Source organism: Sceloporus undulatus, chromosome 2 (assembly GCF_019175285.1).
Source record: "Sceloporus undulatus isolate JIND9_A2432 ecotype Alabama chromosome 2, SceUnd_v1.1, whole genome shotgun sequence".
NCBI classification, from domain to species: domain Eukaryota; kingdom Metazoa; phylum Chordata; class Lepidosauria; order Squamata; family Phrynosomatidae; genus Sceloporus; species Sceloporus undulatus.
In genome coordinates this window covers 232,415,377-232,442,642 of record NC_056523.1, presented here as the reverse complement: position 1 = coordinate 232,442,642, position 27,266 = coordinate 232,415,377, and the positions used below count along the sequence as shown (strand labels likewise).

Here is a 27,266-nt window from a genome sequence, read left to right as displayed (position 1 = left end):
CAATCACTCCAATCAAGAGCCATATTCTTGGGTTAGCTGTTTCAAAAACAGGCAGCTCTAAGGGCAGTACCTAACCTACTGGTCTGCCCAGTAATCGTAAGCAAGGGTTTTGTGTTTGAAATCAAACTAGTGCACACCTGCAGGGTGGGCAGCCTGGCCCACAACCAATGTGGCAGCAGTGAGGGAGAGGGTGACAGTAGCAACAATGCCCCCCTCTGGTGTCCCTCCGAGCCTGGCTCACTACTACTCTTTCCTTCTAGCCAAGGTGTTGGTGGCCATTTCCTTCACTCAGTGAGAAGTCCTTCTTTCTTTCCTTGGTGGCAGGGACAAAACATGGGGATAGCAAGGGATGGCAGACTGCACAGAAGCAGTGCAAGATGCTCTCACCCATCTGGTGCCACTCTGAATGTGGGTCCAAAAAAACCAAACCTGAATGAGGCTCTGAAAAAATTCAGCACCACTTTGAATTAAGGTACAAAAAATTAGGGTTGGAAAATTTCTTGACTCCCCCTTGATCAACTATCACACCCATGTGAGGGCGGTGCCCCACAGTTTGAGAACTGCAGGGTAACATCCTGTTCTGATGTTACAAGATCATAAGCCAGACTTAGGGCCTTCTTACTTTTGGGATGCACCTTTAGAGACATTAATGACCAAACATGACCCCCACCCCAACAAAACTTTTCAGCCCAGCAGCACCTCAACTGAAGGGTTTCGGAGACATTGTAAACCAGGGTCCTAAATCTGATTGTTAGTCCTGATCAGAGTAAGCCCCTTAAATAATGGGGCTTACCTATGACCTGACTCGCCATTCAACTGTTAATTCAATGGGCTCATCTCAATATGTGGCACACCAGGCAAGTTACAGACTTCCTTTCCCAGTGCCCCAATCTGCAGCAGCTCAGAAACCCTTCGGTTGGGACACTGTCAGACTCAGAAAGTGGATTTGGGGGCACTCCAATCTCACAGTTATAGCCAATGATGCTGGATTTCAGCCGTAATAGTTCTCCCTGGGAAAAACTTTACAACATATCCCTCCATGCAGGATCTCAGCCAGTGTCTTAAACTTTTTTATTTTTCATTCTATAAGAAAATATTCCATAATCTGTTTTTCTCATTTCCCCACTTTTCAAGGGAGAAAGGATTGGGAAAAAACAGGGGAAGCTGTCTTTTCTTTCAGTCATTCACATCTTTAGTACTGGTGATGACTTAAAACAGAATAACCATATAAATAACTATGACAAAGCTTTTCATTTTGTTCCACACTCCAGGCTACATCAAGAATTTAGGGTATACACAGTGGATCCCACATTGGTATTGATATACACTTGTCCCTCCATATTCGCTAGGGTTAGGGGCACAAGACCCCTGTGAACATAGAAAAATCGCAAATAACAAAAACACTGTTTTTACCTGAGAGGACACCTCTCTAGGAATCTCTAGGTCCTCCAGTGCAACTCTGTGGTCAATGTCCAACATACACTGACCATAGAACGGCACTGGAGGAGCTACAAATGCCTAATAGAGTATTCTCTCTAGGAATCTCTAGGTCTTTCAGGGCAACTTTTTATTAAAGTTGACCACAGAGTTGCATCCGTGAATAATCAAATCCGCAAATATCAAAGTTGCAAATATGGAGGGATGACTGTAAATCTAATCTGCACTGCAGAAATAATGCAGTTTGACACCGCTTTAACTGCATGGCTCAATGCTATGGACTTCTGGGATTTGAAGTTTGTAATAGCACCAGAGCTTTCTTGCAGAGGTGGCTAAATCTCTGCAAAATCCCAGGATCCCAAAGCACTGAACCTTAGATGAGGATCAATGTTGCTGATGATGATTTATAATAAATAATAATAAATTTTATTGATATACTGTCCTGTGGTGACCCAATCTGGGCGGTTTACAACATTAAAATAACATACAGCATAAAAACAATATATTTCCCTCCCCCCTTAAAAAGTTATTAAACTGCATATCTAAATTAAAACCACAATAACTAGTTAAAACAACAATAAATTAAACAAAATAATACCAACCGATAAACCACTGCAACTTCAGTTCTAAAGAAAAGAAAAGGGGGCTTTGGAGACATTACTGAGGATCCTGAGGCCGGGATATTTTAGTCTGGGAAGGCCTGCCTGAAGAGATCCGTCTTGACAGCCTTTTTGAAGCTCAGTGTTACTCAGTGTTACAGAAGTGCTAGAAGTACCGTGGTCCTTCCCCATTCACTGAGGTTAAGGGTGAAGGAGCCTTGTGAATTTGGAAAAAACTGCAAATAAAAATATAAGCTCATTCTTTGTACCTAAGAAAACATCTCTCTAGGAATCTCCAGTGCAACCCTATGGTCAACATCTGCCAGAATCATGTTGGAGGAGCAACAAATGCCCAGAGAAGTGTTTTCTCTAGGAACGTCTAGGTTTTCTAGCACAACTCTATGGTCAATTTCTGACAGACTTTTCCTGGAGGACCTAGGGAGAACATATTACTCAAAACCACAAATAATCAAATCCGTAAGAGTCAAAACCACAAATGTGGAGGGCCAACTGTAATCATCTTTGTTCTTCGGGTCCTGTTATTCTTGTAGCCCCTGAGGTAGCAGGGATGTAGCCGGGGGGGGGGGAAGGTTCTTGGGGTCCAGACCCCCCCTTCTGTTAGATAAAATGAATGGTGCGTGCTGCTGCGCTGCCGCACCCAAGCCCCATTATAATGGTGGCACTTAGTCTGGAAACCCCCCCCCATTCCCTAAATCCTGGCTATGTCCCTGGAGGTAGCATATTCAGGAGACCCTCAGAACTTGCAAATGTAAAACAAAGAAAAAAAATTAGGTGAAAAATTAAAAAGGTGGAATACCCCACCTTCTACCCACCTCCAAAAAGAGCCCAATGGGAAATGGTAATTATAAGTAGATATGAAACACTGAGCAATAGAGTTATTTCATTGTAGCTGCACTTTGGACTATTACAACCAAGACCCCCTCCCAAACAGCTACCAGTGGAGACATGACAGAGCATCATGTCAACAACTGCACAGACTGGTAATAGTCGTCTCTGTTTCTTTTTTACAAAGAAAACATGCAATACTTATTTGGATGGGCAGACCTCATAGCCTGTGCCAAGACTCTAAACAAATTACAGGGGTAAGTAAAACTGTGGGTACCAGTCCTTTAGACTTAAGTACTACAACAGTAAATGACAATACAGGCATTGGTTTTTTCAAAAAGGAAAAACTATTGCTAACACACTACTTGTTCCAATATCTGTGTTGCTTTCCCACAGATGATGAGCACAACATTCCTATGGGTGAAGGAGAAGCAGAAATTGAGGGAAACAAAGGCTACATCCACACTGTAGAAATAATCCGGTTTGACACCGCTTTAACTGCTGTGGCTCAATGCTGTGGAATTCTGGGAAGTGTAGTTTGTTGTGGCACCAGAGCAGAGCAGCTACAAATTCAGAGCATGGGAAAGTATTATTTTGGACCACAAATTCCGGGATCACCCAAGCATCATTTACGCATGATGCATTGGAAACAACATTTAAAAACAAAGTACCATCTGTACAGCTAATTTTTTCTTCATGTTCAAATGTCTGACCATTTGACCAATTAACTGCATAATTTATTACTTCAAACTCAAATGTTTGATCTAGTAAAGTTAATGTTATCATATGACAATCCTCAAGATAGTTCAGTCTGAGTAGGAGAGTTAAATATTACTTTCCTCTAACTTTAGTTATTTATTCAGCTATAGCAGAAGGTGTAGTTCTACAGAATTTGGCTTTATATTGATAGCTTTCATGAAGAAATAAAATCATCAGTCTGTTTAAACGTAGGTTGTAAAATCTCAGGCTTTCAGTGGTATCGCTTTGAAAGCTGTTTGGCTTGGCCTGCTACCAGTGGGGCTACCTTTCCGACTGGCAATATTTGAGTTTGACGAGCGACGGGCTTGAGCCACGGTAGCCGGTCGGAACCGCCTGTGTCCACCTTCATCAATCTTGTCAAAAACATACCCAGGTGGCTCTTTGAAAGAAGCAGGGCATATATGAATTTCTTTTGGCGTGTAGCTTGTGGCGTAGGTGGTTTCCTGTTTCACTGGTACATCAGGCCTTGCTGCTGGCCTGTGAGGCTTGAAGCTCTTAGTGAAAGGAAGAGGGTGAGGCACATAATGCTCCTGAAAAGTGGTCAGTGTCTCCATAGGCACAGCTGGCAATGTGATCTCTGAGTGAGGGAGCACAGGCGCGCGCCTTCCACTTTGCCAAGGCTGGTAATCTTCCTTTGTAGTGGAGCGATGGGCAAAAGGCTCTGTGTGCTCAGCGATCTGGACCATGGGTTTACATGACGTTGCTGGGCGTCCATGAGGATGGCCATAATGTGTCTGTGCCGTTGTCTGAAGATTCATCTTCTCCTTAGGTGGTGTGTAAACATCACGCTTTATGATGAAACGGGCAGGCGTTGGCCAAGCTTGGTACTTTTCTTTAAATTCAGTAGAACCAGCAAATATGTCCGTGTCTGGCCTTATATAAGGCGGTTTCATTGACTTTGCCGGCTCACCTGATAATCCTTTATAGGATAATTTGTGAGTGGTGAGACCTTCAAAAGGGACATCACTGGGCTTGAATGGCTCGGGCTCATGGACATATCGTTTTTGGATAGGATGTGAGACATAATTCAACTTGTAATGAGTCGTACCATCCAAAGGTATATTTGTGATCTTAGGTGGCTTAAAAGGTTTGAAGCTCTTGGTTATAACAGGACCCTTGTAGAGGTAGTCATCCTGGTTAGTAGTCCTATGATCAAATTTGTCATCTGATGGACGGTAAGCATTGTCTGGCTTAATCATGTCCCTTTTGGGCTGATTCCATGGCACATAATCACCTGGAAAAGAAGGGGATTGTGATGTAAGAGACAAATCAGATGCAAAAAAAATTCTAACTAGCTCGAGGCTGTTTACCATTGTGAAAACACACAGAGATGTCATCCCATGTATAGGCTTTTATATTTCACTGACCTGTTTAACAAACTGAAGCAGGAGTAGGCAACATCGTGTCCTTTAGAAGGTGATTCTCATGAGTTTCATCACAAACAATGGTCAGGATGTCTGCAAGGCCTCAGACTGCCTTGAACTAGAGTTGATTTTAAACCATGATTCATATCTAACAGTGAGCAAGGAATTAACTGAGGCAAAATGAAATCCTAGTTTAGTCCTCTTTTTGGCCACAAAGAAGAGAGATGCACATGAGCCTGGTGCTCTGTGTGGCACCCATTCTACGTATTCAGAGACATAGGAGATTATCACATGGGGGAAAGGAGGGAGCAAAACGGAGTGCTCCCATCCTTATCCCATCCTTATCACATCGTGCTTATTCTGTCCTTGTCCCATCAGTGAAGTGGAATGGCCCTGTCATTTTGTATTAATGGGAGTTTCTGTTAATACAAAGTGACAGGGCCATTCCACTTCACTGACGGGAGAAGTACAGGATAAGTGTGATGTCATCTGATAATCTTTGTGCAACTGTGGGATAAGGACATTGTAACGATGGGATCCTGACAGAATAAGTGCAACATCATCCAATAATCTTTGTGTAATCATGTGATAAGGATGACATAACAATGGGATACTGACGGAATAAGCACAACATTGTCTGATAATCTTTGTGCTATAAGGATGGGAGCAATCCCCTTTGCTCCCCTCCTTTTCCCCATGTGATATCTCCTTAGCCCGGAGAATCAGTATGCAAAGGGATCTTATAGTACTTTCGATTCTAAAGGGATCTTGAAGCCTTTGAGAAAGAAGTTGGTAGTACTGTATGAGCTTTCATAGACTTGCACCTAGAAGAAGCAGATTCATGTCTACAAAAGGCTCATGCTACAAACTCCTTTCTTTCATTTAATCTCAAAGGTGCTACAAGTTCTCTTTCTGCTGATGTATACAATGCTATATCTTGCCACTGTCAGTTCTGACAGAGTCCTAATAATGAACTGCAGTAGGCCTCTACTGCATAATGCTCTCTTTACATGCAAATATACACTTGTTGTTGTTGTTGTTGTTGTTGTTATTACATTTATTTATATCCCGTATTCCTCCCAGTACAGGGGCTCAAGGTGGCTTACAAATCCTTTTCTCCTTTTTGTCCCTTTTCCTCCTTTTTGTCCTCTTTTCTCCTGCAATGTTGGCTTTTACACATTCAATTCAGTGCTACACTGCTTCAACACCAATGTGGTGAGGTGTGATCTAGATGCAACATCTGTATCACCTCTGAGACAATTCCTGTAATTCTTGTAAGGAATCTTGTAAGGAATCTTCCTTGTGAAGAAGCAGGTTTCAATGTTATGTCTTGATTGCCAAAATGCTCACAAGGGATTGGCTGAGAATCAAAGTTTAACAGCTACTACATATAATAGAGGATTAGGATTTCTTTGGGAGGAAACCTGGAACATATATTGAAAAGAACCATGGGAAAATGGGGATGATAAATAAGTGAAAATGTACTTTATTATTTATGGTTACCTCTTACACAATCTCTTTGTGAGTACAAGGCTGCTTCATAAGGTCTTACCTTTCAAATGTGTTCTAGTAGGCTATCAAAAACATACTCGGTTTGCCAAGGTTTGCCATTATTTGTGATAATCCAGTCCAAGGAGTTCACTGATATGGCAATTTTGCACAGTATTAGAAATCTGACAAATGTTTCCACATGTCTTCCATGGTTTTTCTTTTTAAAAAAACCACACAGTTGGAGTTCTCCTAGGTAATATGAATATATTTTACTTTGTAAGAGCCAACGGTGCTACTAGCCCCGACTGAAATATGTAACAATTTTATTGAAACTCTCATTTTTTTCTGGTAGATATTAATGGTTTCCCATGTATCACCATCTTGAAAAAATTAGGGAATAAGGGAGGGAATCCAGGATAAAAACCACATGTTAAATAGCTTAGGCAGACTACCAAAATGACTCTAAAATTAAATTATCTACTTGTAGGTAGATAAGACTATATCTCTGAGACAACGAGAAGGTTCAAACAATACACTGATTTGTACTGTAGAGCTGTGAAATGATTGCTATGAAAGATCTAATGGTATCACTTACAACCATACCTTGCTGCTGAGTTCTCAGGGCCTTTCCAGAATCAGGGCAATAGCCAATGCTGCTTGAACAGATGTGTTAATGTTGCCATTTTCTCCTCCCTTCTCCAGCTTCCCATGCGCCCTAAAATCTCCTCCAGAAAGCCCCCCAACTTTCTGGAGAAGATTTAGGTATCCAGGATGGAAGGAGAATCCTCTTCCCTACAGCTGACAGATGCCATTCCATCAATACAACTCATCTTCTTTTGAAAAACATTCATCCCTTGATCAGGCAATTATTCCAGCCCTAATAAAAAATATTCTGAAGTGGAATGAATGAAAATGAAAGGTGTTGCCCCACGTCCAAATATACTAGATAACAGGCCATCAAAAACATACTGAAGATCCTCCAGAGTTTGCCATTACTTGTGATAATCAGGATCTTTCTTGAGGCCATCTGGCGCCTGTGTCGTGTGGGACTGTCAGCGGATTTTCTTGACACAGCTGCAATAAGTATATTCACCCCAAGTAGCTTTGTTAAAGCAATCTTGCCATGTCCATGGCCATTCCTGAACTTTAGAAAGAGACGATTGGTGGTTTGAGCAGAGAGCAGGAGGGACCAAACTGGGTGTGCAGGGAGAATTTGGAAGGGGGAGGGTGTCTCCTCCCTGCTTGGCCCTTAAGCTGCCATTGAAAGAGACTGTGTCCACCAAGTCTCTTCATCAAAATTTCACTGTTCTTCTGGCTAAGAGCTACTCTCCAGGGCCATGTGCAAGGAATCTGGATAATGCCTGACTGCAGGCCAGTAATTAAATGACTCCACTCAAGAAATAAAGTAACTCATGACCTTCAAAGAAACTCATGCAGTGTGATGATTAATTCACAACTATTAATGCTCATGAAGAAATGGCCAGCCTTATGGCTGACCCTCGAGCAAGTGTCTACGGCACTGGAAAAAGTAAGGACATAATTCAAGAGAGGGTAGGGAGTATTATTATTTTTCAAACAGTGCTTCCTGGGGTTCCCTGGAGGTATTCCTCAATGAGAAAATTGCTAATGGCAACGTTACTGATAATCTTAGTGGTAATATAGCATCCTAACTACAACCAGAGAAATTGGACATGGTGGAGATCCACATCACAGTCCATCTGTGCTAGAGCTGCCATATTCCATTCCTGCATATTCAGGCATCTAATCTGCATATTATGCAGATTATTATAATTATGCATGTTATTAATTTACATTCTAATTATGCAAATTCAACACCTTGATCATTGCATTTTTTCTATCATTGTGTTTCAAGCCCAGTGCCAGTACCAAGTTCTTTTCTTCTTCAACCTTAATGTGAAGAGAGGGTGGCTTCCAAACAACCCCACAGAAGGGACTCCCTTTCCTCTCTGGAAGTTGTTTGGAAGTTGCATCATGCTTCCTAGCCGAAGGCTGCAGCACCGACACTATTATCACACTACACAAAGCTGTCTCTGCTTGCCTCTTTTCCTCTCCTGACTCCTGGGCCTGTCAGAAGAAGTGGGGAAGGAATGGAAGAATAAGGTGACAATAATACACCTGTGCAGTAGCAACCATAGCCTGCATGGTGGGATGAGGATCCCAACAGTGCCTCTCTTCTTGCATGGTTTTCTGCTTCATCACCACTGCCTGTGATGAAGGAGAAATCTGGAATTTACTGCTTCAACTGGCACAGCTGAGGCATTTTTAGTCCCTTCAATGTAGATTTTCCAGGTTTTCTGGGACAAATGCAAACCTTATTTTCTCTGCAAACCCTGCCAGCTCTATCCAGGGTACATTTACTTTCATACTGATGCAACAGAAGATGGGAATATGTGTTTTTGTTTGGATCTTCAGTACAGAGCCATTCCTTGTGCAATGCTACTTATCTGCAGCATCTAGCAACACACAGCTATTTGAAATAATTCTGCTCTAACATTCCTGAGTTTTGTTCATTCACTTCAGCGGAGGGTTCCCAGATCCATCTGTATAAGAAATTATATTTGTGAAGCTTGTCAAGCATGAACTCTTTGAGTGTGTTTCAGTGGGACTCTGACTGGTTAGGCCTGCCTGGATACTGAAGAATGCCAGTATGTCCTTTACACTGGTGAATTGCAGCCTTTAAAGAATGAATCAACATAATATGGAACATGATCATGGGACCAATTAAAAGATGAAGACTTCCACTTGCAAGTGTTGTGGAAAAGGTTGCAAATTACAACCAAATGTAGCTGAGTTACATTTTATTAGACTTCTTGAAACCCCAGCAAAGACTGCTCCAAACACTACAAATCTTTATTACTGTTTACATGTGGTTTGCATGCTGATAATGTAAGCATATCACTATGGCATACAGATTTGTCCACTGGTATCAAATGGTATTGATAGCCTTTAGGGCTGAAGGGTGGAGTATAAATACCATAAATAAATAAATAAATAAATAAATACTTTAAGTACTAGCTAGAATTGCGCTCATTGTTACACATAAGTAAGGTTTGTAATGGGGTGAGCAGGACTACGTTCATGGTCTCCACTTCCCCTTCTAATCAGATATATCATAACTTGCAAGCAATTCTGTGTCCACACAGACTGTACACAATATAAACAGTGGATTTGCTTTTGGCAGTATCTAAATGCACGCAATGCTACTGTGCACATGGATAGAACATGCATAGGCTCGATTCACAGGTGACACCAAATGTGCACAGGGGTAGTAGAGGCCTGGCCCAGCCCTCTCCTCCATATGTGTTGTATGTATACATAAATGAAGTCCTTGTGACTCCATTGAAATCAATTTTATAGCTCCATGAATTGTAGAGCCAAATTTTCTTTATTTGCATATATGATAAAGAATCTGTCCAGGACAGCTTTAAAAAAAAATTAATGCTATATCAATGTAAGGTGTAACAAGGATCTATTTAAAAGTTAATTACCCCTGAAAAGCCACTTAGGAAGACAGTCTGCACCAGGACTGTTAAAGTGTCATTGCTGTGATAAAACTGGTTGTGGCTGTTTGGCTTTGTTTTTATTTATTTTTTTAATTGCCTGGAGGTCTGTTGACTGTAATAAAGGCTATTGATTGATTGATTGACTGTTAAAGTGGTCCATACTTTGAGCAGTACTAGTCTTTAGTACAAGTCCAACAAAGAAAAGCTCCTTACTGATGGAAGAGCTGGCCCTTCCATTAGACTTTAGACAACTGGAGTTGCATCAAAGGTCAGCAAATTCCTAGATCTGCAAAGGGATCATGTTGCACCTCTGAAACTGAAGTTGGTAGCATAAGCTTCCATAAACACCCTGATCAGGGTGCATCTACACTGTAGCAATAATGTAGTTTGACATTACTTTAAATTGCTATAGCTCCATTCTATGGAATCCTGGCATTTATAGTTTTACAAGGTCTTTAGCTGTCTCTGTCAAACTACAAATTCCAAGATTATGAAAATGGAGCCATGGCAGTTGTAATGGTATCAAATTTCATTATTTCTACAGTGTAGAAATACACAAATATACTTTGATACACTCAAAGTAGTCTTAAGTCTATAAGGATTTATGTTGCCAACTTCTTTCTCTCTGTTAGCCTCAAAGGTGCTACAAGATTCCTTTGTGCAGTGATATCCCAGACTAACACAGCTATGTCTTTGCAATTGCTAGATAGTTATAGAGGAGCAGGATTGGCTTCCAAGAGAAGGCAAGGCACTTGTGGGCACTTTCTGCCTTCAGTTCCAAAATGATTTGAGTGACTTGGAGTACTAGACATCTTGAGTAAAAGGGAAAGGAATTGCTCTGCCCCAGGCAATGAAACCAAACCTCTGGGGCAAGTCTTGTGTATTCTCAATTGGATATAGCTGTGACAATGCACTAGATATAGCATTGTACTGATATGCAAACATTGCATGCTGTAAGGAGCCTTTAACCACTAGAGTGTGGTAAGTTAATATCCAGGGAGATGAACCCATCAAAAGCAACATGATAATATAGTCAGGGTAACCCAGCAGCACCCTGGGCAACAAGTTACACAAAGAAGCCAAACCAGGATTTATATCTTGTGGAATGAAGTAGAAGTCTTTTGTACTTTCCCTTTTAAAATAAATAAATAAATACATCCTGCTACAATGGCGGACTCAATCTATTTACAGAGATGGCACTGAAGAACGATGCAGAGCAGCTGTCACACACTTCCCGGCACATTACCACAGAACAGGGAATTGTTTTGGATCCACTGGTTGACTTCCAATCTAAAAGGGTCTCATTCAGGGGTACTTCTACAGGGGGCAAAATAGGAATTTTCCTACCATGAAATCTTCCTACCATGAAATTTCCCCCAAATTTCTAATATTACAGTAACTTGAAACTTCCGTTGCACATTTAGAAATAACATTCAGCCTTCCAAAGAAAAGGTGCAGGCAGAGTTGCCAGGGAAATGTGAACACAGGAAATTGTTCTGGATACAGTGGATCCTTGTTATACGCTGGGGTTTGGTTCCAAGATCCCCCGTGTATAACAAAATCCGTGTATGCTCAAGTCCCATTAAGTATAATGACATAGCAAAATGGTGTCCCTTATAAAAAATGGAACATCAAGGTAAATTTATACTTTTTTGGAACATTTTCAAACCGTGTATGCTTGAATCCATGTATAAAAAATCCGTGTATAAGAAGGGCCAACTGTACAATTTTAATTGTCTCACTTTCTGCAATGCTAGATCATTGAGGACTGAAGAAAAATTTCATGAAAGGAAGATTTTTTTTATTAGGGCACATGGCTCCCATTTTACACACACACACATCCTCATAGGTACATTTCGGACCGTAATGTAGTGGTGGGTGGAGCCAATCGAAAACTAAGTGGCACCAAAGGGATATATGGTCATGGCCAAGAATATTCCAAAGGAATATATTATAATGAAATGGGTTGTTTCTTTTTTACCAATGTAGGTGTTTCCCCACCAAGACTTTTTTTTAAAATGTCCAGTCTACTCAGTTGCATCCAAAAGGTTAGAGGGAACAGCTGAAGAAACTGTAGGCTAGATGGAGAACATCTGGGGACCAAATCTGGCTGCAGACAGAGGTTCGCCACCCAGTAAGAGGCCTTGAGTCTCACAGCTGGAGACCTCTTTGATCCTTACCCATAAGTAAAGGTCTTTGAGACTTCACAGAGAAGGTGCAGAAGTAAAAATGCTCTTCTTGGCCATACTATGTATAATCTGTTCTTCCAGTCTATGAAAATGTACAGTGGTTCATTAAAAAAAAATCTCCCATCACAAAAGGAGGCCATATGTCAATGGCTTGCATACAGACATTATCTGTTCGCTTTGTTCTTACACAAAGAGGTTTCAAAGAAGTGTGACAACCTATTGAAAATACGCCTTTGCCACTTACATTTGTATGTTGGGATTGTTGTCATCTCCCCTGAGGAAATGTGTTGTGATTGGGGTATGCAAGGAAGCACTCGCGTTAAAGGGTGAGGGTTGTAGTCTTTCCTATAGGTGGATTGCAGGTCCATAGTTTCATCTTTCTTGACATATTTATCAGGAGGTCTCTGTTTGATCGGTCGCACTTCATAAGGGACGTAATCTCTCCTGTAAAAGAAAACATAAATGTTACCTTACTTGCATTAGTAAGCCACTCTGGGAGCATTTTTGAAGAGAGGAGAGTAAATAAATAAATAAATAAATAAATATCTAATATGATCTACATAGATCATAAGTAGTTGGATACAGATTTTCTTCTGCCTGGAGTAGACCCACTGAATTCAATGGTGCAGATAAGTGGCTCTATCCCCAAATTTATTTTGTTGGTTAATTGATGACATGCATGTCAGACACATGAGATGCTATACCTCACTGGAAAAGACAATACTCTTTGGCAAAGTGGAAGGCAGGATGAAAAGAGGAAGATAGCATTTCAGATGGATTGATTCAATCAAGGAAACCACAACCCTGAATTCCAAGCTGCTGAAGAATTGGAACTCTTGGAGGTGTCTCATTCATAGGATTATCATGGGTTAAAGCCAGTTTCATGGAAAATATTTTCCAGGCTCTGGAAAGCTTGCCAAGGGCTCATCAGCCAACATCAATAGTCTTTAGCCTTCTCAGATCTGGGAACTACTTTTAGCCTAAACATGCATTTGTAGACTCTCTACTTCATTTGTAGCACTGGTACTACAAACAATCTTAAATCAAGGGATGCCCTAACAGTAATCTCCATTCCCAATACCCCGTGGCAGTTGGTGAGATGGTGAATGCTCTGTGCTTGAGTTCAACCTCTAAAATTGCTATCCAAGATGTCGAATCCATTGGAAGTCGGGGTTCAGCACTTTGGACAGCACTGTTAAAATTCAGACTTGAACTTGGACAGGATTCATAGCCCCAGCTGAACGTCAATGATCAGATAGTTTTTACAAATACAAAAAAGGGGGGAAATCTGGGGAGGAATGCAACATTCTTACTGTAGTTTATATTGTACCAGCAGTTTTCACGGAGCTTTGCACATTGACATACATAATAATAGGTCATGTTTGGAAAGACAAAACCTAAATTTGCAACTGTAAAGGAAAGAGTATGCAAGAAAGGAGAGGCACAAATAACAAATAATGAATTCTAATATGTGTAGTTACACATCTGAGATCAGGATATGAACATAAGCCAGGTACTGTAATTGGCCAACAAATTTTGAGAGAACAGAAAAGTATAAGATAGAAAACTGCAGTTAGCATTTATCTATTCTTTTGCTGAATATAGAGGATGCCAATCCACAATTCACTACTATGTTGGAGTGGCTAGTCCTAAACATGAAAAACATTGCTCTAACATACCAAAGTTGCTGAACTGATTAACTGATTAATTGATTAACTGAATTGGTTAAATGGTTAATTTAATTTTCCTAGGCCTATCACAGGCATTATACAGGCACAATATAGATTTACAAAGGCAGTGGGGCAGCATCATGGTTGCTTCTAGACTAGAAGTAAGGAATATCCGGGTTTCTAGATGTTTTGTCCTATAACTTCCATGAGCCCCAGCCAGCATAGCCAGTTGTAAGGGATTGTGGGAGATGTTATCAAAACTTCTGGATAGCCAAGTATCTCCTATCCTTGCTCCAGCTACACATGTCACTTACATTTCCAAAGTGGCTACACACAGGTCAATGGTAATGCTTACCACTGTGATGTTACTTCCTCGTTACACCTATTCATTCTGTGCCTGTATTACCTCTATACATGACCATGCATCTCAACAATCTGAATTAATAGTTGTTAGGCTATATATCCAGAGATGCTAAACCTATTTTTTATTTTAAAAATGCTTTATAATTCTGGGATTTCTTAAAGAAGCACAACTATGCTACAAGTAAGGGAGGGGAAAAAGAAGAGGCAGGAGCAAGTGAAGTCTCTATATTCCCCACTATGATGGCCAAACTTGGAAAGTAGTAGATTGCAACAGATAGGAATTTAAATATTTTAGAGTGTTTTATATTAAAATATGCAATAGGGCACTGCATGGAATATTATTATAGTTGAAATGACACAAAGTTAAATGATGACTGCACTGAACAGATCATGCCTTAGGCTGAAATCCTACATCAACCCTACACCAACCCAGTGGATCGTAATACTCTGCCCATGCAGTTCTGTGTCCTACCTGCCCCACAGCAGTTAAAAATCAGTTTGGACCTCCTATCCATTTGCTACTGCTGCTGCTGCAGGGGATGGGGGAAGTCATTCAGACAATGATGAAGCTGTTGATCTCAGCTCAGGGCCATAATACCAGGAATGTTGCCCATCCTTGTGATATACCTGATATGATGTGAACCGCTTTGATCATGTTGGAAAAGCGATATACAAATAAAGCTTTTGTTGTTGTTGTTGTTGTTGTTGTTGTTATCCTTGATGTAAAACCATGGCTGGAATCCTGTTGGTTAGTTCTAATTAGAGTAGACCTACTGACTCAATTGTTGTATGGCAAGTAAACACATAGGAAACAAAAACTGAGGATAAAACCCAATAAAATCCACAGAAGAAACTAGAAACATGGAGGAACGATTTATTAATAACAATCCCAATAGATCAGGAAATTATTTTATCAATAAATCATTCATCGACTGAGAACCTTGAGACAAACCTTCAAGGTTGTTGTTTTTTATGAAGGAAACACATAGGTAAATCCTACTGGTTGGGAGATTCTCCTCTGGTTGGGATGAAAAGTAGGATATAGGCCATATATGTGTGTGTGTTATATAATATAGCTTAGTCAAAACTTGTCAGCTGGCCAGAGGTGCTGGTATTACCAAGGAATAGAAACGTGTCTATCAGCCTCCAGAAATGGAAAGGGAACAGAGACAGGCATTTCTGCACATTTTTGCTATTCCCATTCTTGCAAGCAACAAATCTCACCATCGTTTCCCAGAAGCCCTACAAAGATAAGATGGGCTACAACACACATCCCTCCCACTCAATTCCATGCATATATGTGTGCTTTTTTGGAGGGGGACTCCCAAATTAACTTTCCGTTTTCTTACCTGGCGGTTGAAATACCTTCCATGGGTACCGGCTGCTTGTTGTATTCTGCTTTGGGTTTGAAGGAGTCCCTTGGTGGAGCAAAGGGGTAAAGAAGGTATTTGTCTGTATACTCAGAAAGGAGGCATGGCTTCTCATCCGTCACATAGGGCTTTGTTAGGAGATGAGGGCAATGGTGACGTCTGTGGGACAAAGGAAAGAAGAAAATTAGCTGACCCATAGTTCTGTCAACAAAGCTTGCTCCCAGTGCTAGCTCTCAATGCAGAGACATGCAACACAGTCAAGAAAAAGAGAATAGTTTATTGGATATGCACAGAAGGCTTTTTCCATATCAAAGGAAAGACACTGTGTGAGGAGAAGAAAGAACAATAAGACTTCCATGTCACAAAGTCTGGTTTGTATCAGGTTAAAGCTAGTGCATCACAGTTTTGATTATAAGAAGAGTCTACTAGAGCAAGCCAAAAGACTATCTAATCCATTCTGTCTCTATAGTGGCCAAGAAGATGCCTTTGGGAAGCCTACAAGTAGAACCTGAAGACAGCAAGCATTGTCCAACATATGCTCCCTAGCAACTGGTATTCAGAAGCAAGCTGTCTCCAATGCCAAAGGTAATATATAGCTACCATGATTAGGAGCCACTGATAAATTTTCCCTTCCATTCATTTTTCTTATCCTTTTCGGAAGCCATTTAAATTTGTGGCTGTCACCACAACTTGCAAAGGATGATTTATCATTTAACTAGGCACATGTAACTGTCTTGAATCTCCCACCAGGTTCCAGATTAAGTGGGTGATCCCAGGTTTTAGTATTATGAGAGAGAAAAGAGAGGAATTTCTCCATCCACTTTCTCCATCCTATTCATAAGTTTACAACACCATTGTCATGTCTACTCAGCTGCCTTTTTCCCTAAACTACATAGCCCCAAACATTCTATCATCCCTTTGCTATAGCCTCTTCTTCATTTTGGTGGCCATGTTTGACTCCTTTTGCAGCAATACATATCCCTTCTAAGGTGCAATAAACAGAACGGTACACAATACAGCCAGCTTTCCATTTCCACCGATTCTTTATCCATGAATTCAACCATCCATGGCTTGGAAATATTTTTTTAAAAATATAAATTCCAATAAGCAAACCTTGATTTTGCCATTTTATATAAGGGGCACTATTGTATTTAATGAGACTTGAGCATCCATGGACTTTGATATCCATGAGGGTTCCCAGAACCAAACCCCAGTGGACCCCTGGCTATCAGACCTACTCAAATGCCACCAATCTATATGTGAAGTTAGAATCTCCTTCCCAGTGTGCTGACACATACATACACTGAACCATGCCTCACATTTTAATGGTCATTCCTCATTCCGTGTATCTCAAGTTAACAACTAGTTCTCTTGGGACATGTTTTAGCCCTCAGCTTCTGATGGTTGAGACATGTTATATATTTTTGTTGAAGATCAGCAGTTTGACATTTGAGTTCTCTTAGAGCGCTGAAGTAAATTGATCCAATAATTTGTGAGTTTGTAATGTCCTGAATTAGTGGCTTGGAACAATGGATCTCAAACTTGGGTCCCCAGATGTTGTTGGATCAGAACACATTCACTATTGGCCAGGAAGACCAAGGTGACTGGGAACTTGATCCAACGATATTTGGGACCCAAATCTGGGAGCCACTGGGTTTGAACTTCATCTCTTGTTACTGCTCTGACTCCATTCCTGGAAATGCCTGGCCAAGCATTGGTATCTGACACTGCTTTACATCTGCCAGAGGGAGACAGAGGTATATAATTCATTCAGGTTTTCTGTGATTCCTTATTCTCCTTTAGCACATCTTTACTTTGGTTGTTATCCAATGGTCCATTACCTCCTTAGCCATTTTTCTATTTTTTGTGCATTCTGTGTGCGTGTGCATGTGCGATTTGTATGTGAAATTTGGCAGCTTGGGCAGGTTCTGTCCTTGTATGCCCCTTTTTGGTCTCCTTATTCATGCAAACCTCATTTTCTGCAAGAAGCCCTACCTCTAACAACTTCCATGACTCTGGCTGTTAATCCTATAGGCTTGGTCCCCACACTCTACTTGTTGCCTTTGCAGTTGGTGGTATCTTATTTCTTATCGAAAGTACATGTTCTTGCTAAGCTCCTTTTACTGTGGTTTTGAATAACCCCAAAATGCTCAGAAGAGCTTTGAAATGAATTTATAGGGAACTGTGAAGTAAGGAAACCTTGCTGCTATTTTAAATGTGGGTGCCTCAGGCAAAACTGCAAATGAAATAAATTCCCTCAAATCTCAGGGAATATCGACAGTTAAATTCAGAAATAAATCTGGCTTTCCTGTATTAAAATTCAGTGGCCCGTGCTATTGACCTTCCTCCCTCTGCAGAAATTCAAGTCCTCTTTCACTTTATAATTCTGGAATGTCTCCAAATGACATCAGTGGAAATAACCCGAAACATTCCAGGATGAGAGAAGAATTTGGTTGAGGCCTCCTGGGCTCACTCTATGTCACAATGTAACACACAGCACACATAACAAGCCTTTTGTCCCAGGCAGGGGGAAACTCCATTCTGGGAGGCCCCTCCAAACATGTTTGGATTGCAACTCCCATCATGTCCTGCAGACAGGCTTCTCATTGGCATCTGGATGTTTATTGTGTAAACCAAATATGTTGGGAGCATATCCAGGTGTAATCCTGTTGGTCATACAGCATAGTACAATAATTTCTTTCTTTCATGGGTCCCATAATGTTGCCAGTGGGAGCTGGTGTAGTGAATCCACTTTGAATTTTAGGCTGCATCTGAACTGCAGAAATAATGGCGCTTGGCACCACTTTAACAACCATGGTTCCATCCTATGGAATCCTGGGGTTTGTAGTTTTGTGAGGCACTAGCACTCTTTGGCAGAGAAAGCTAAAGATCTTGTACAACTACAAATCCCAAGATTTGTAGGATGAAGCAACAGCTCTTAAATTAGTGTTAAGCTGAATTATTTCTAGAGTGTAGATGCACCTGAAGTGTCAGAGGAAATTCACTGCTCCACTAGCATGCAATCCAGATGCCACTGAGTATTGCCAGTTAAGAAAAAAACCTGATCCTTTTTTTTTTAACATCAAGCTAATATACAGGGGAAGCTTTTCCTGGCATAGAAATTAATAGTAAACTGCAGCTCAACAGCCCCTTTAGAATAGTGTAAGTATCCACTCCTGGAGCTATTCTGCACAAACACAACACAACTCCCATGCAGCATAGCAAAATTGCACAATATATATCAATGACTAGGTGCCGTTGTGCAATTCACAATACATGATGCAGGAACACGATGCAAAGTGTAGGGTACACATCTTCACTGCACAATATAGCTTCCACAACCACCATGCAAAGTGTAGGTGCACAGCTGCACTGCACAATGCCAGTTTCTCTTACCCAAAATGCTTGGGGCTAGAAGTGTTTTGCACTTTGTTTTTGTTTTGTTTTTAATTTTGTAATATTTGCATATGCATAATGAGATCTTGAAGAAAGGGACCAAAGTCTAAACATGAAATACAGTTGCCCCTCCAAGACTGCAAACTTGAAATCCACAGACTTGAAAATCCACGGAGGGGTGACTGGCATTAACCTTAATGAGGAGTGCACCCATGGCGCGCACCCCAGATGCACATACTCCATTCAAGCCTATGGGGCTTGAATTTTCATGAGATTTGGAACTTGTGGGAGCGGGGTCCGGAACGAATCCCGCACAAGTTCCAAGGAGGAACTGTACATTTATATTGTGTATACAGCTTATTTGCTTAGCCTGAAGGTAATTGTATACACAATATCTTTGGTAATTTTGTGCCTGAAACAATGTTCGTGTATACAGAACCCTTTCTGAAAGCAAAGGTATCACTCTCCCAGTCACCCACATGGATAGTTTTGGAGTATTTCAAATTTCAGATTTCAAAATTCTGGATAAGGGGGACTCAAGCTGTATAGGATGTACAACTACAACACATAATATGCAACCACAAAGACAAGACACGGATCAACAGGCTGTCTGCGCAAATCTACTTTTGGTGCTCTCAGGAAAATGCATCCATTGCACAACGGTGACCTTTTGGCCCAGCATGTGTAGTGTGAATTAGGCATGCATATGTTTCTAATGGGATTCCAGCCAAAGAGTTGAAACATCAGAGTCACTCATTTTATTAGATCAGCTATAACTCATATCAAGGTACATACCCTCACTTACAATTCCGTTTTGGAAAACAGGTTCTGTTTATGTTCTGGGATTTCTTACCAACTGTGAACAGAACGTACTTTTTAAAAAAGCCAGGCATTTTGTGTTTGTGTTGTGGCTTTCCCTGTCGAACAACCTAACACATGACATCATCGGCGTACAAGTGTACTTCCAAGTTCTTTCAGATCATTAAAAGGTCATTAAATAGCAGTGCAAATCATAAAGCGCTTGCTGTGAATCCCCAGGGTCGGCTCTGAACCAGCTTAAACATTCTTCTTACTGACCTAAACAAACTTCCTCCCCCAAATTTGGAAAAGCAGAATTATTCAAGCCAAATGGAATTGTTCTTAAAGTACATTATCAGCATTCATTGGTGTCTATAGATTGATATTGATTTCAGTTACTTTGTTCAAACTGCTGTGACTTTTTGAATTGCAAATGCATTTGAAAATGCCAAAAAGATGTTCTGACCTTGAATTTTTTTTAACATTTTTACAGCTTTTAAAAGAAAAAACAGAGAAGAAAATATGGCCCAACAGTTTTCTCCAGTGAGGTATTGTGTGGTTTTGGAAACCTACATTGCCTAGGCCTAGAGAAGAGGTTACCACTAGATTTTGTCTAGTGTGTGGTGTGATAAATGGAGTAGGGATACACTGCTGGGTGCTGTACATATGACCTCCCTACTATAGGTTCATGCTGTCTTGAGAGCTAATTTAAGCTGAATGAAAGTGGACCAAAGTTGCCTCTGAGAACATGTTGAGTGCACTTCCCAGTCCAAAATCAAGCACTCGGTCTGCTACATTACTCCGGCTCTCATGATGCCACTCTTGCCAACACTCTTGCTGTTCCCAATTGTCAACCCAAATGTATCCAAATCCCTTTCTGTATTCTGCTTACAGGATCCCCAAGGATGAAATCCTTTCTACATACAAGTCAGCAAGTCAGCACCAGCCCTAACATTACGCAGAGTGAGGCAGTTGCCTCAAGAGCAGATTCTGAGTATCATGAAAGATTAACAAATTATTATCTGAAAGAGCCTGCCTTCCCACACAAATCTGCAAGACCTCTACCATCTTCAGGGAAAGACTTTCTCTTGGTTCAGCTACCATCACACGCTCACTTGGTAGGGACACAAGAAGAGCCATCTCAGTGACTGCTCCAATCCTCTGGAACACCTTTCTTTGGGAAGCTAAGGTAGCCCCTTCTCTGCTTTCCTTTTGCTGGGAGGCTTTCTTATTGGGGTGTGGGTTTTATTTATGCTTTAACTTTTGTATGTTTTAAAATAATTTATATTGTTTTAATTGTGGCAATTTTAAGCGTTTTTAAAATGGCATGGGTAGATTTCAGTTGATTTCCTTCTCTGGACCACCTTGGGTCCCAATCCAAGAAAGGGGTGGCATATAAATAAAATAAAAATAAAATAGTTATTCTGTGTGATATTATTGTAGCTTTACTGCCACTTAATACGAGGAAGAAATAGAGGTGCTTCCATAACGTTCTTCCTTGCATGCCAAAAGTAATTGACTGGTGTGTGTTGTGTGAGTGGGTTGTGTGCCTTCAAGTCATTTCCAATGTATGGCGAATCTAAGGTGAGCCTATCATCGGGGTTTCTTGGCAAGATTTGTTCAGAGGAAATTTGCTATTGCCTTCCCTTGAAGCTGAGTTTGTGTGACATAGTAGGTTTCGTGGCCGAGCTGTGAATCCAACCCTGGTCTCCAAAGTCATAGACCAACACTCAAACCACTCGCCCACACTGGCTCCTGGTGTAGGTTACTATACATCATGCCTGGGTTGAGTGGGAAGGCATCATTAGCCACTCTGCCTCAGGGAATAAAATGCTACATGATGGCCTTGATAAAGGTGCGATTTCATGCCTGGCAAACTGGATAGTCTTTTAGAACTGGAAGCAGCTCATGTGTCCAGATGGCCATGTTGCTCCTTGCCTGACCATCTCCCCATTGAGATGTTACATAGCCAACAATACATACCAATAAAATTGAGAGAAGCATGTTTTCTCTTCATACAAGCAATTGACCAAACAGAAGATAGAAACACTACCGTGTCACAGGAACCAGTGAAAATGCTCCACTTTGGGCAACCATAACCCAGTCAAGGAAAGAGATGAAATCACTTGTGAAAGGGAGGCTGTTTCCACCAGGAAAACCAAACCAATGACTTACTTCTTCATTTGTCCTTTTCCACGCTTAACCTCTGCCTCTCATTGAGCTTGTTTAAAAACACCGGGACCCTACTGTAAGTATCTGCACATAGCATATCATTCATTACTTTAATGTCTTTGCATGGTATGGTAGAATATGCATTTACACACACACTTGTAGCTCAGAAAACAGAAAGGCATCAATATCAACCCACACCATAGAGAATCCTACAGTCTGTATATATCTTTATTACAGGGTCAGAAAGGACTTTTTGGGTTTAAAGGTGTTTCTGCATTGCATTGTCTGTTTCAAAACAGTATTACTGTGTAGCACTAACTCATCATCTAGACTCAACACTGTGAGTGAAATAGTGGCTAGAAAACCAGGCCCCACCGCATTGAAACAAGCTTTTCAGTAACACCTAGAGCTGCAGAAGGTTCTTTATAATCCATGTGTGGCTGGTGCAGATGAAAGATCTTGCATTTCATGAACTGACAGCGATGAGTGCTATCCTGCTTATTTTATACGAAGTCATACGAATGACTTAACATTGTTGAAATCACCCCTAGTAATTAAACATCAACAGGGTGGATTTTTATATACTTTGACAAACCCCTGACCCAAAGCTGAAGTTAGTGTGGCTAAATGAAGTACCATTAGCTTCCATTGCATAATTAAGAAATAACACATATTTAAGGTTATATTACAAGCTGTACACACACAGTCTGTACTTACAAATGCTCTCCATGTGTTCAGGAGTGCTTACTCCTGAACAAGTGTTCATAGGACAGCTTGCATTCAGGCTTTGTTATTCCTGGGAGAGCTTAACAACCATCACTGTCTTAATATTATTTGTGCAATGGGATCTTGTAGCACCTTTGAGACTAAATGTGCAAAAGAAGTTGTTGCATAAGCTTTTGTAGACTTGGTCTGTTGTTGTTGTTGTTGTTGTTATTGTGTGCCTTTAAGTCATTTCTGACTTATAGTGAAGGGTTTTCATGGGATTTTCTTGGCAAGACTTGTTCAGGGGAGGTTTGCCATTGCCTTCCACTGAAGCTGAGAGCATGTGACTTGCCTAAGGACATCCAATGGGTTTCATGGTTGAGCCAGGAATTGAACCCTGGTCTCCAGAATCACAATCCAACACTCAAACCACTACACCATGCTGGCTGTCATACTTCCTTGGAAATTATCCTTAGTAACCATTTTCAGAGGCTTACACTACAACTTCTTTTGCACACTTGTTCTCAAAAGTGCTACAAGATCCCTTTGCACGCTGATATTCCAGACGAACAGGGCTATGTCTCTCTTAGTTTAGAATATTGCTTACGATCTTGGAACTCCACCTTGAGGAGGCCAGAATAGTCCCATCCTTACTATCTTTCCATTAGCAAGTTAAAGTATTTTTATGCTGTCAGGCTATGGACTGGGGTGGGCTTTAAGTGCTATGTGGTGCTGCCTTACAGTTTGTTGTGTTTAAATAAACTTCAGTCTTTTTAATGTTCAATGCTTTAATTTCATTAATTGTTTAACTGTTTTTAAATAGTTATATTTACATTTTTATTGAAACCTTTGTATAGTTTTAATCAGTATTGTTTTAATATATTGTTGTTAGCCACCTTGAGTCCTATTTTTGGCAAAAGGCAAGATATAAATGAATTACATAAATGATTTCTGCAGGTGTCAAGTCCACTTATGAAGATGTAAGGCCCCAGCAGGATTCTGAAGAAAGGTCTTCCAAAGTTTTGTCCAAGCCGGGTGATATCACAAGTGTTTTTCTGCATAGTGTGGTGATTTCCTACATTTTGGGGATTTTGTACAAACATTATCTCTGCACACACACAAAAGCTGCACCAAAACAAAAATTTTGCATACAGATGTATTTCAAATAAATAAAGGTTGCTTTTTTGCACAATTTTGTGTGTGTGCAAAAAAGGCCCTGAAATGCAAAAGAACTCATAGCAGTTGACTATTTTTCAATGGAATGCCTCAAGTATGTTGAAATAGCCATCCTTATCAAGAGGTTTGTTGCAATTTTTGCCCTTTCTTGCATGTAATTTTGGAAAAATTGTATAAACATGAGAAGGGAACACAGAGCTACAAGAAACAGTAGGAAAAGCTGTCAGAGAGCCCAAACAGACAGGCCAAAATAAAGCTCCTTTGCTTCACTTTGGAGGTATGCTGTTTAAATGCTGCATGCGTCCTAAGAGGCCGGAAGCAGCGCCAAAGCCACGTTCCAGTCCTAAGGAGTAAAGCACAGCTTTGCCGCAGCTTCTGGCCTCTTAAGATGCGTGTGTCATTTAAACAGCATACCTCCAAAGTGAACTGAAGCAGCTTTATTTTGGCCTGTCTGTTCAGGCCCAAGGGGAACTAGAGTTCTGAAAGTTACTTTTTAAAAAGTAATTCATTAAAAAGTAATTCATTACAGTTGTAGTTGTAAATGCCCCAAGGCAGTTCATAATAATTTTCCTTACATTCAAAGGCCTGTTACAGACTGCCAAAATAAAGCTGCTTCGGGTCTCGTTGGAGGTATGCTATTTAAATGATGCATGGATCCTAAGAGTCCGGAGGTCGCGCCAAAGCCTCACTCCATTCCTAAGCACTGGAGTGCAGCTTTGGTGCAGCTTCTGGATTCTTAGGATGCATGCATCATTTAAACAGCATACCTCCAAAGAGACATGAAGCAGCTTTATTTTGGCAGTCTGTAACAGGCCAAAGAGATAGTCAAGATAGGCTTGATCAGTATGCAAAGGGATCTTGTACCAAAGGGATCTTGTGACTGGAAAGTCACTTATGGTTTCTCAAATACAGAATGTTGGTATAAAACAAAGGAAGGCCTTGGGTCTAGCTTTAGAGGTGAACCATTTCTCAGGGATGTTTCTGAAGTTGCTATGCTTTCTGTTTCAGCAAAGAAACAAAAATTCAATCTAGTAGCAGGACAGGAAACTGAGGGCTGAAAATGGAGATGATGGGGGACCAGCCAGGTGACTCCCAATCCTGGCCTATGTTTATTTGTATAAAAGACCTCCCTCTCCCTTTCATGTAACTACATGCACATGTGAGAAAGACAGAGAAGGGACAGCTTACAGGGATTGTGTCAGGAGGAAAAAGCTTACATGTGCAACGCATCAGGACATAGCGTACAGGAATATTAGATGTGGTAATCATATTAAGAAAATGAAAACACATTGCAGATAAAGGCTGATGGGAATGAAAGCATGCTGCTCTTAGACAGTGAATGGTTTTGAAATAAAACTTAAAAGGGCTGTAAAAAGTAACTGCTCCTTTGGGAAAGCAGAAGTTTGAAGTCTCTGTGCTTATGACCATACAACAGATTTTAATCCAAAACATTTAGAGGGTTTTCTTTAATTCCTGCAGAACTTGGAAGCCTTTTCTAAATATCTGTACTCTGGATGCTGACTATCATTATAATAATTATTGTTGTTATTGTTATTATCCTGTGACGTGTACACTTCCAAATGTTGAAATACATGTGAGTATATACAAACAGATATGTTCACTATGAAAAACAATATTTTTTCACATTCAGCCACACAAATCCCACACATGCACATTTCATAGATGAAAACCAGACCACTCTTAGACTCACATCAAACTTCTGTTAACACGCCAAGGACCACAACCTGAAAATGTTCCTCTTCTCCACTATTATCCAGTGCTGGATACTTCACAAGTCTTGCTTGTGTATGCATCCATTCACTCTATAATATGCTCGCCCTCACAGGACTCTGAAACAGTCAAATTGTTTGTACTTATACAGAATAGCTGCAGCTCAATGATACTCTTCAGCAACATATTTATTTATTTATATATGTGTGTGGTGATGATGAGGTTGATGCTCACTATCTAGAGAGGTGGTTGTAAGGGAGACAAATGGGAAACAGTGTGCTGGAATTAATGTAGCCAAAGGAATAAGTGTTAACTGGGGCAGATTACAAGGGCCATACAAAGCCCTTGTTAGAATAGCTGAACTGGCTGCCAGTTTGTTTCCGGGTACAATTCAAAATGCTGCTTATGACCTATAAAGCCCTATGTGGCTCAGGTCAAGGCCACTTGGCAGACTATATCTCCCAGTATGAGCTGGTCTGGGCTCTGAGATCATCAGGAGAAGCCCTTTTCTCTATCTATCTATCACAAGCATGGTTGGTGGGGACACAAGAGATGGCCTTTTCCATGGCTGCCCCTAGACTCTGGAACTCCCTTCCCAGGGAGGCCAGGATGGTCCTTCCTTGTCCATTTGTATCTTTTTAACTGCATTTTATTTTTTAAACATGTGACGTGTTTTAATATTGTAATAGTTTGATTCTATTCTAATGCTAACCTTTTGTATGTTTTTAATTATATTCCTCTTTTAAACTTTAAGCCACCTGGAGTCCCAGTTCTGGAAGGAAGGGTGGATATAAATAAAAATAATAATAGTAAGAATTTGCAACTTCTAATGCACTCTGGTGTGGAAATCTATTGTGGAACGGTTTCCTCTAGGATCTGATGCACAGGGATGTAGCCGGGGGGGGGGTTTCTTAGGGTCCGGACCCCCCCTCCATTAGAAAAATGAATGGTGCGTGCTGCTGCGCCACTGCACCGCTGCGCCCAAGCCCAAGCCCCATTATAATGTTGGCACTTAGTCTGGACCCCCCCTTCCTAAAATCCTGGCTACGTCCCTGTGATGCAGCCTTTTTGAAAGTGTGTTTACATAGAAGGAGCTGCCTAGACATTCTTACTGTATTCAAATTTCAAAATATTTAAAAAGCTATTAGGCCTCAAATATGTGATGGTTATTAGTTCTTGGAGTGATGGGTCCTGTGATAATTTCTTGTTTTTCAACCGTTGATAGCTCAAGAGACATTTTGTTGTTGCATTTTTGTACTGACTCTGTGCTATATATCTTTAATTTAATATACAAACAGAATAAAGATATACCTCTATACACATATAGATTTCACTTTGGAGATTCACTGTGGCAGGTGGTCTAATGCATTTGCATGCATATTAATAAAAGCATCCCAAACACCTCTTTGTACATACTAATGGTAAACTCCAGTGCTGGGTTATGGTGACAGAGGCCTGTTACAGACTGCCAAAATAAAGCTGCTTCGGGTCTCTTTGGAGGTATGCTATTTAAAAGATGCATGGGTCCTAAGAGTCCGGAGGTCGCGCCAAAGCCACACTCCATTCCTAAGCACTGGAGGGCATCTTTGGTGCAGCTTCTGGATTCTTAGGATGCATGTGTCATTTAAACAGCATACCTCCAAAGAAGCAGCTTTATTTTGGCAGTCTGTAACAGG

The 27,266-nt window shown here is 40.8% G+C and overlaps 1 protein-coding gene across 1 annotated transcript in view; it reads right to left on the bottom strand.

Annotated features, from left to right (window-relative positions):
* Positions 1–3,682: 3,682 nt before the first annotated feature.
* SAXO1 (stabilizer of axonemal microtubules 1) overlaps positions 3,683–27,266 on the bottom strand; it is a 40,358-nt gene continuing 16,774 nt past the window's right edge. Inside the window, exons 2-4 of the mRNA XM_042453961.1 lie at positions 15,592–15,771; positions 12,454–12,653; positions 3,683–4,875 (exon numbers count right to left, since the gene is read on the bottom strand). Coding sequence (XP_042309895.1) covers positions 3,845–4,875; positions 12,454–12,653; positions 15,592–15,771 — 1,411 coding nt within the window. The 3' untranslated portion in view covers positions 3,683–3,844. The remainder of the gene's footprint in view (positions 4,876–12,453; positions 12,654–15,591; positions 15,772–27,266) is intronic.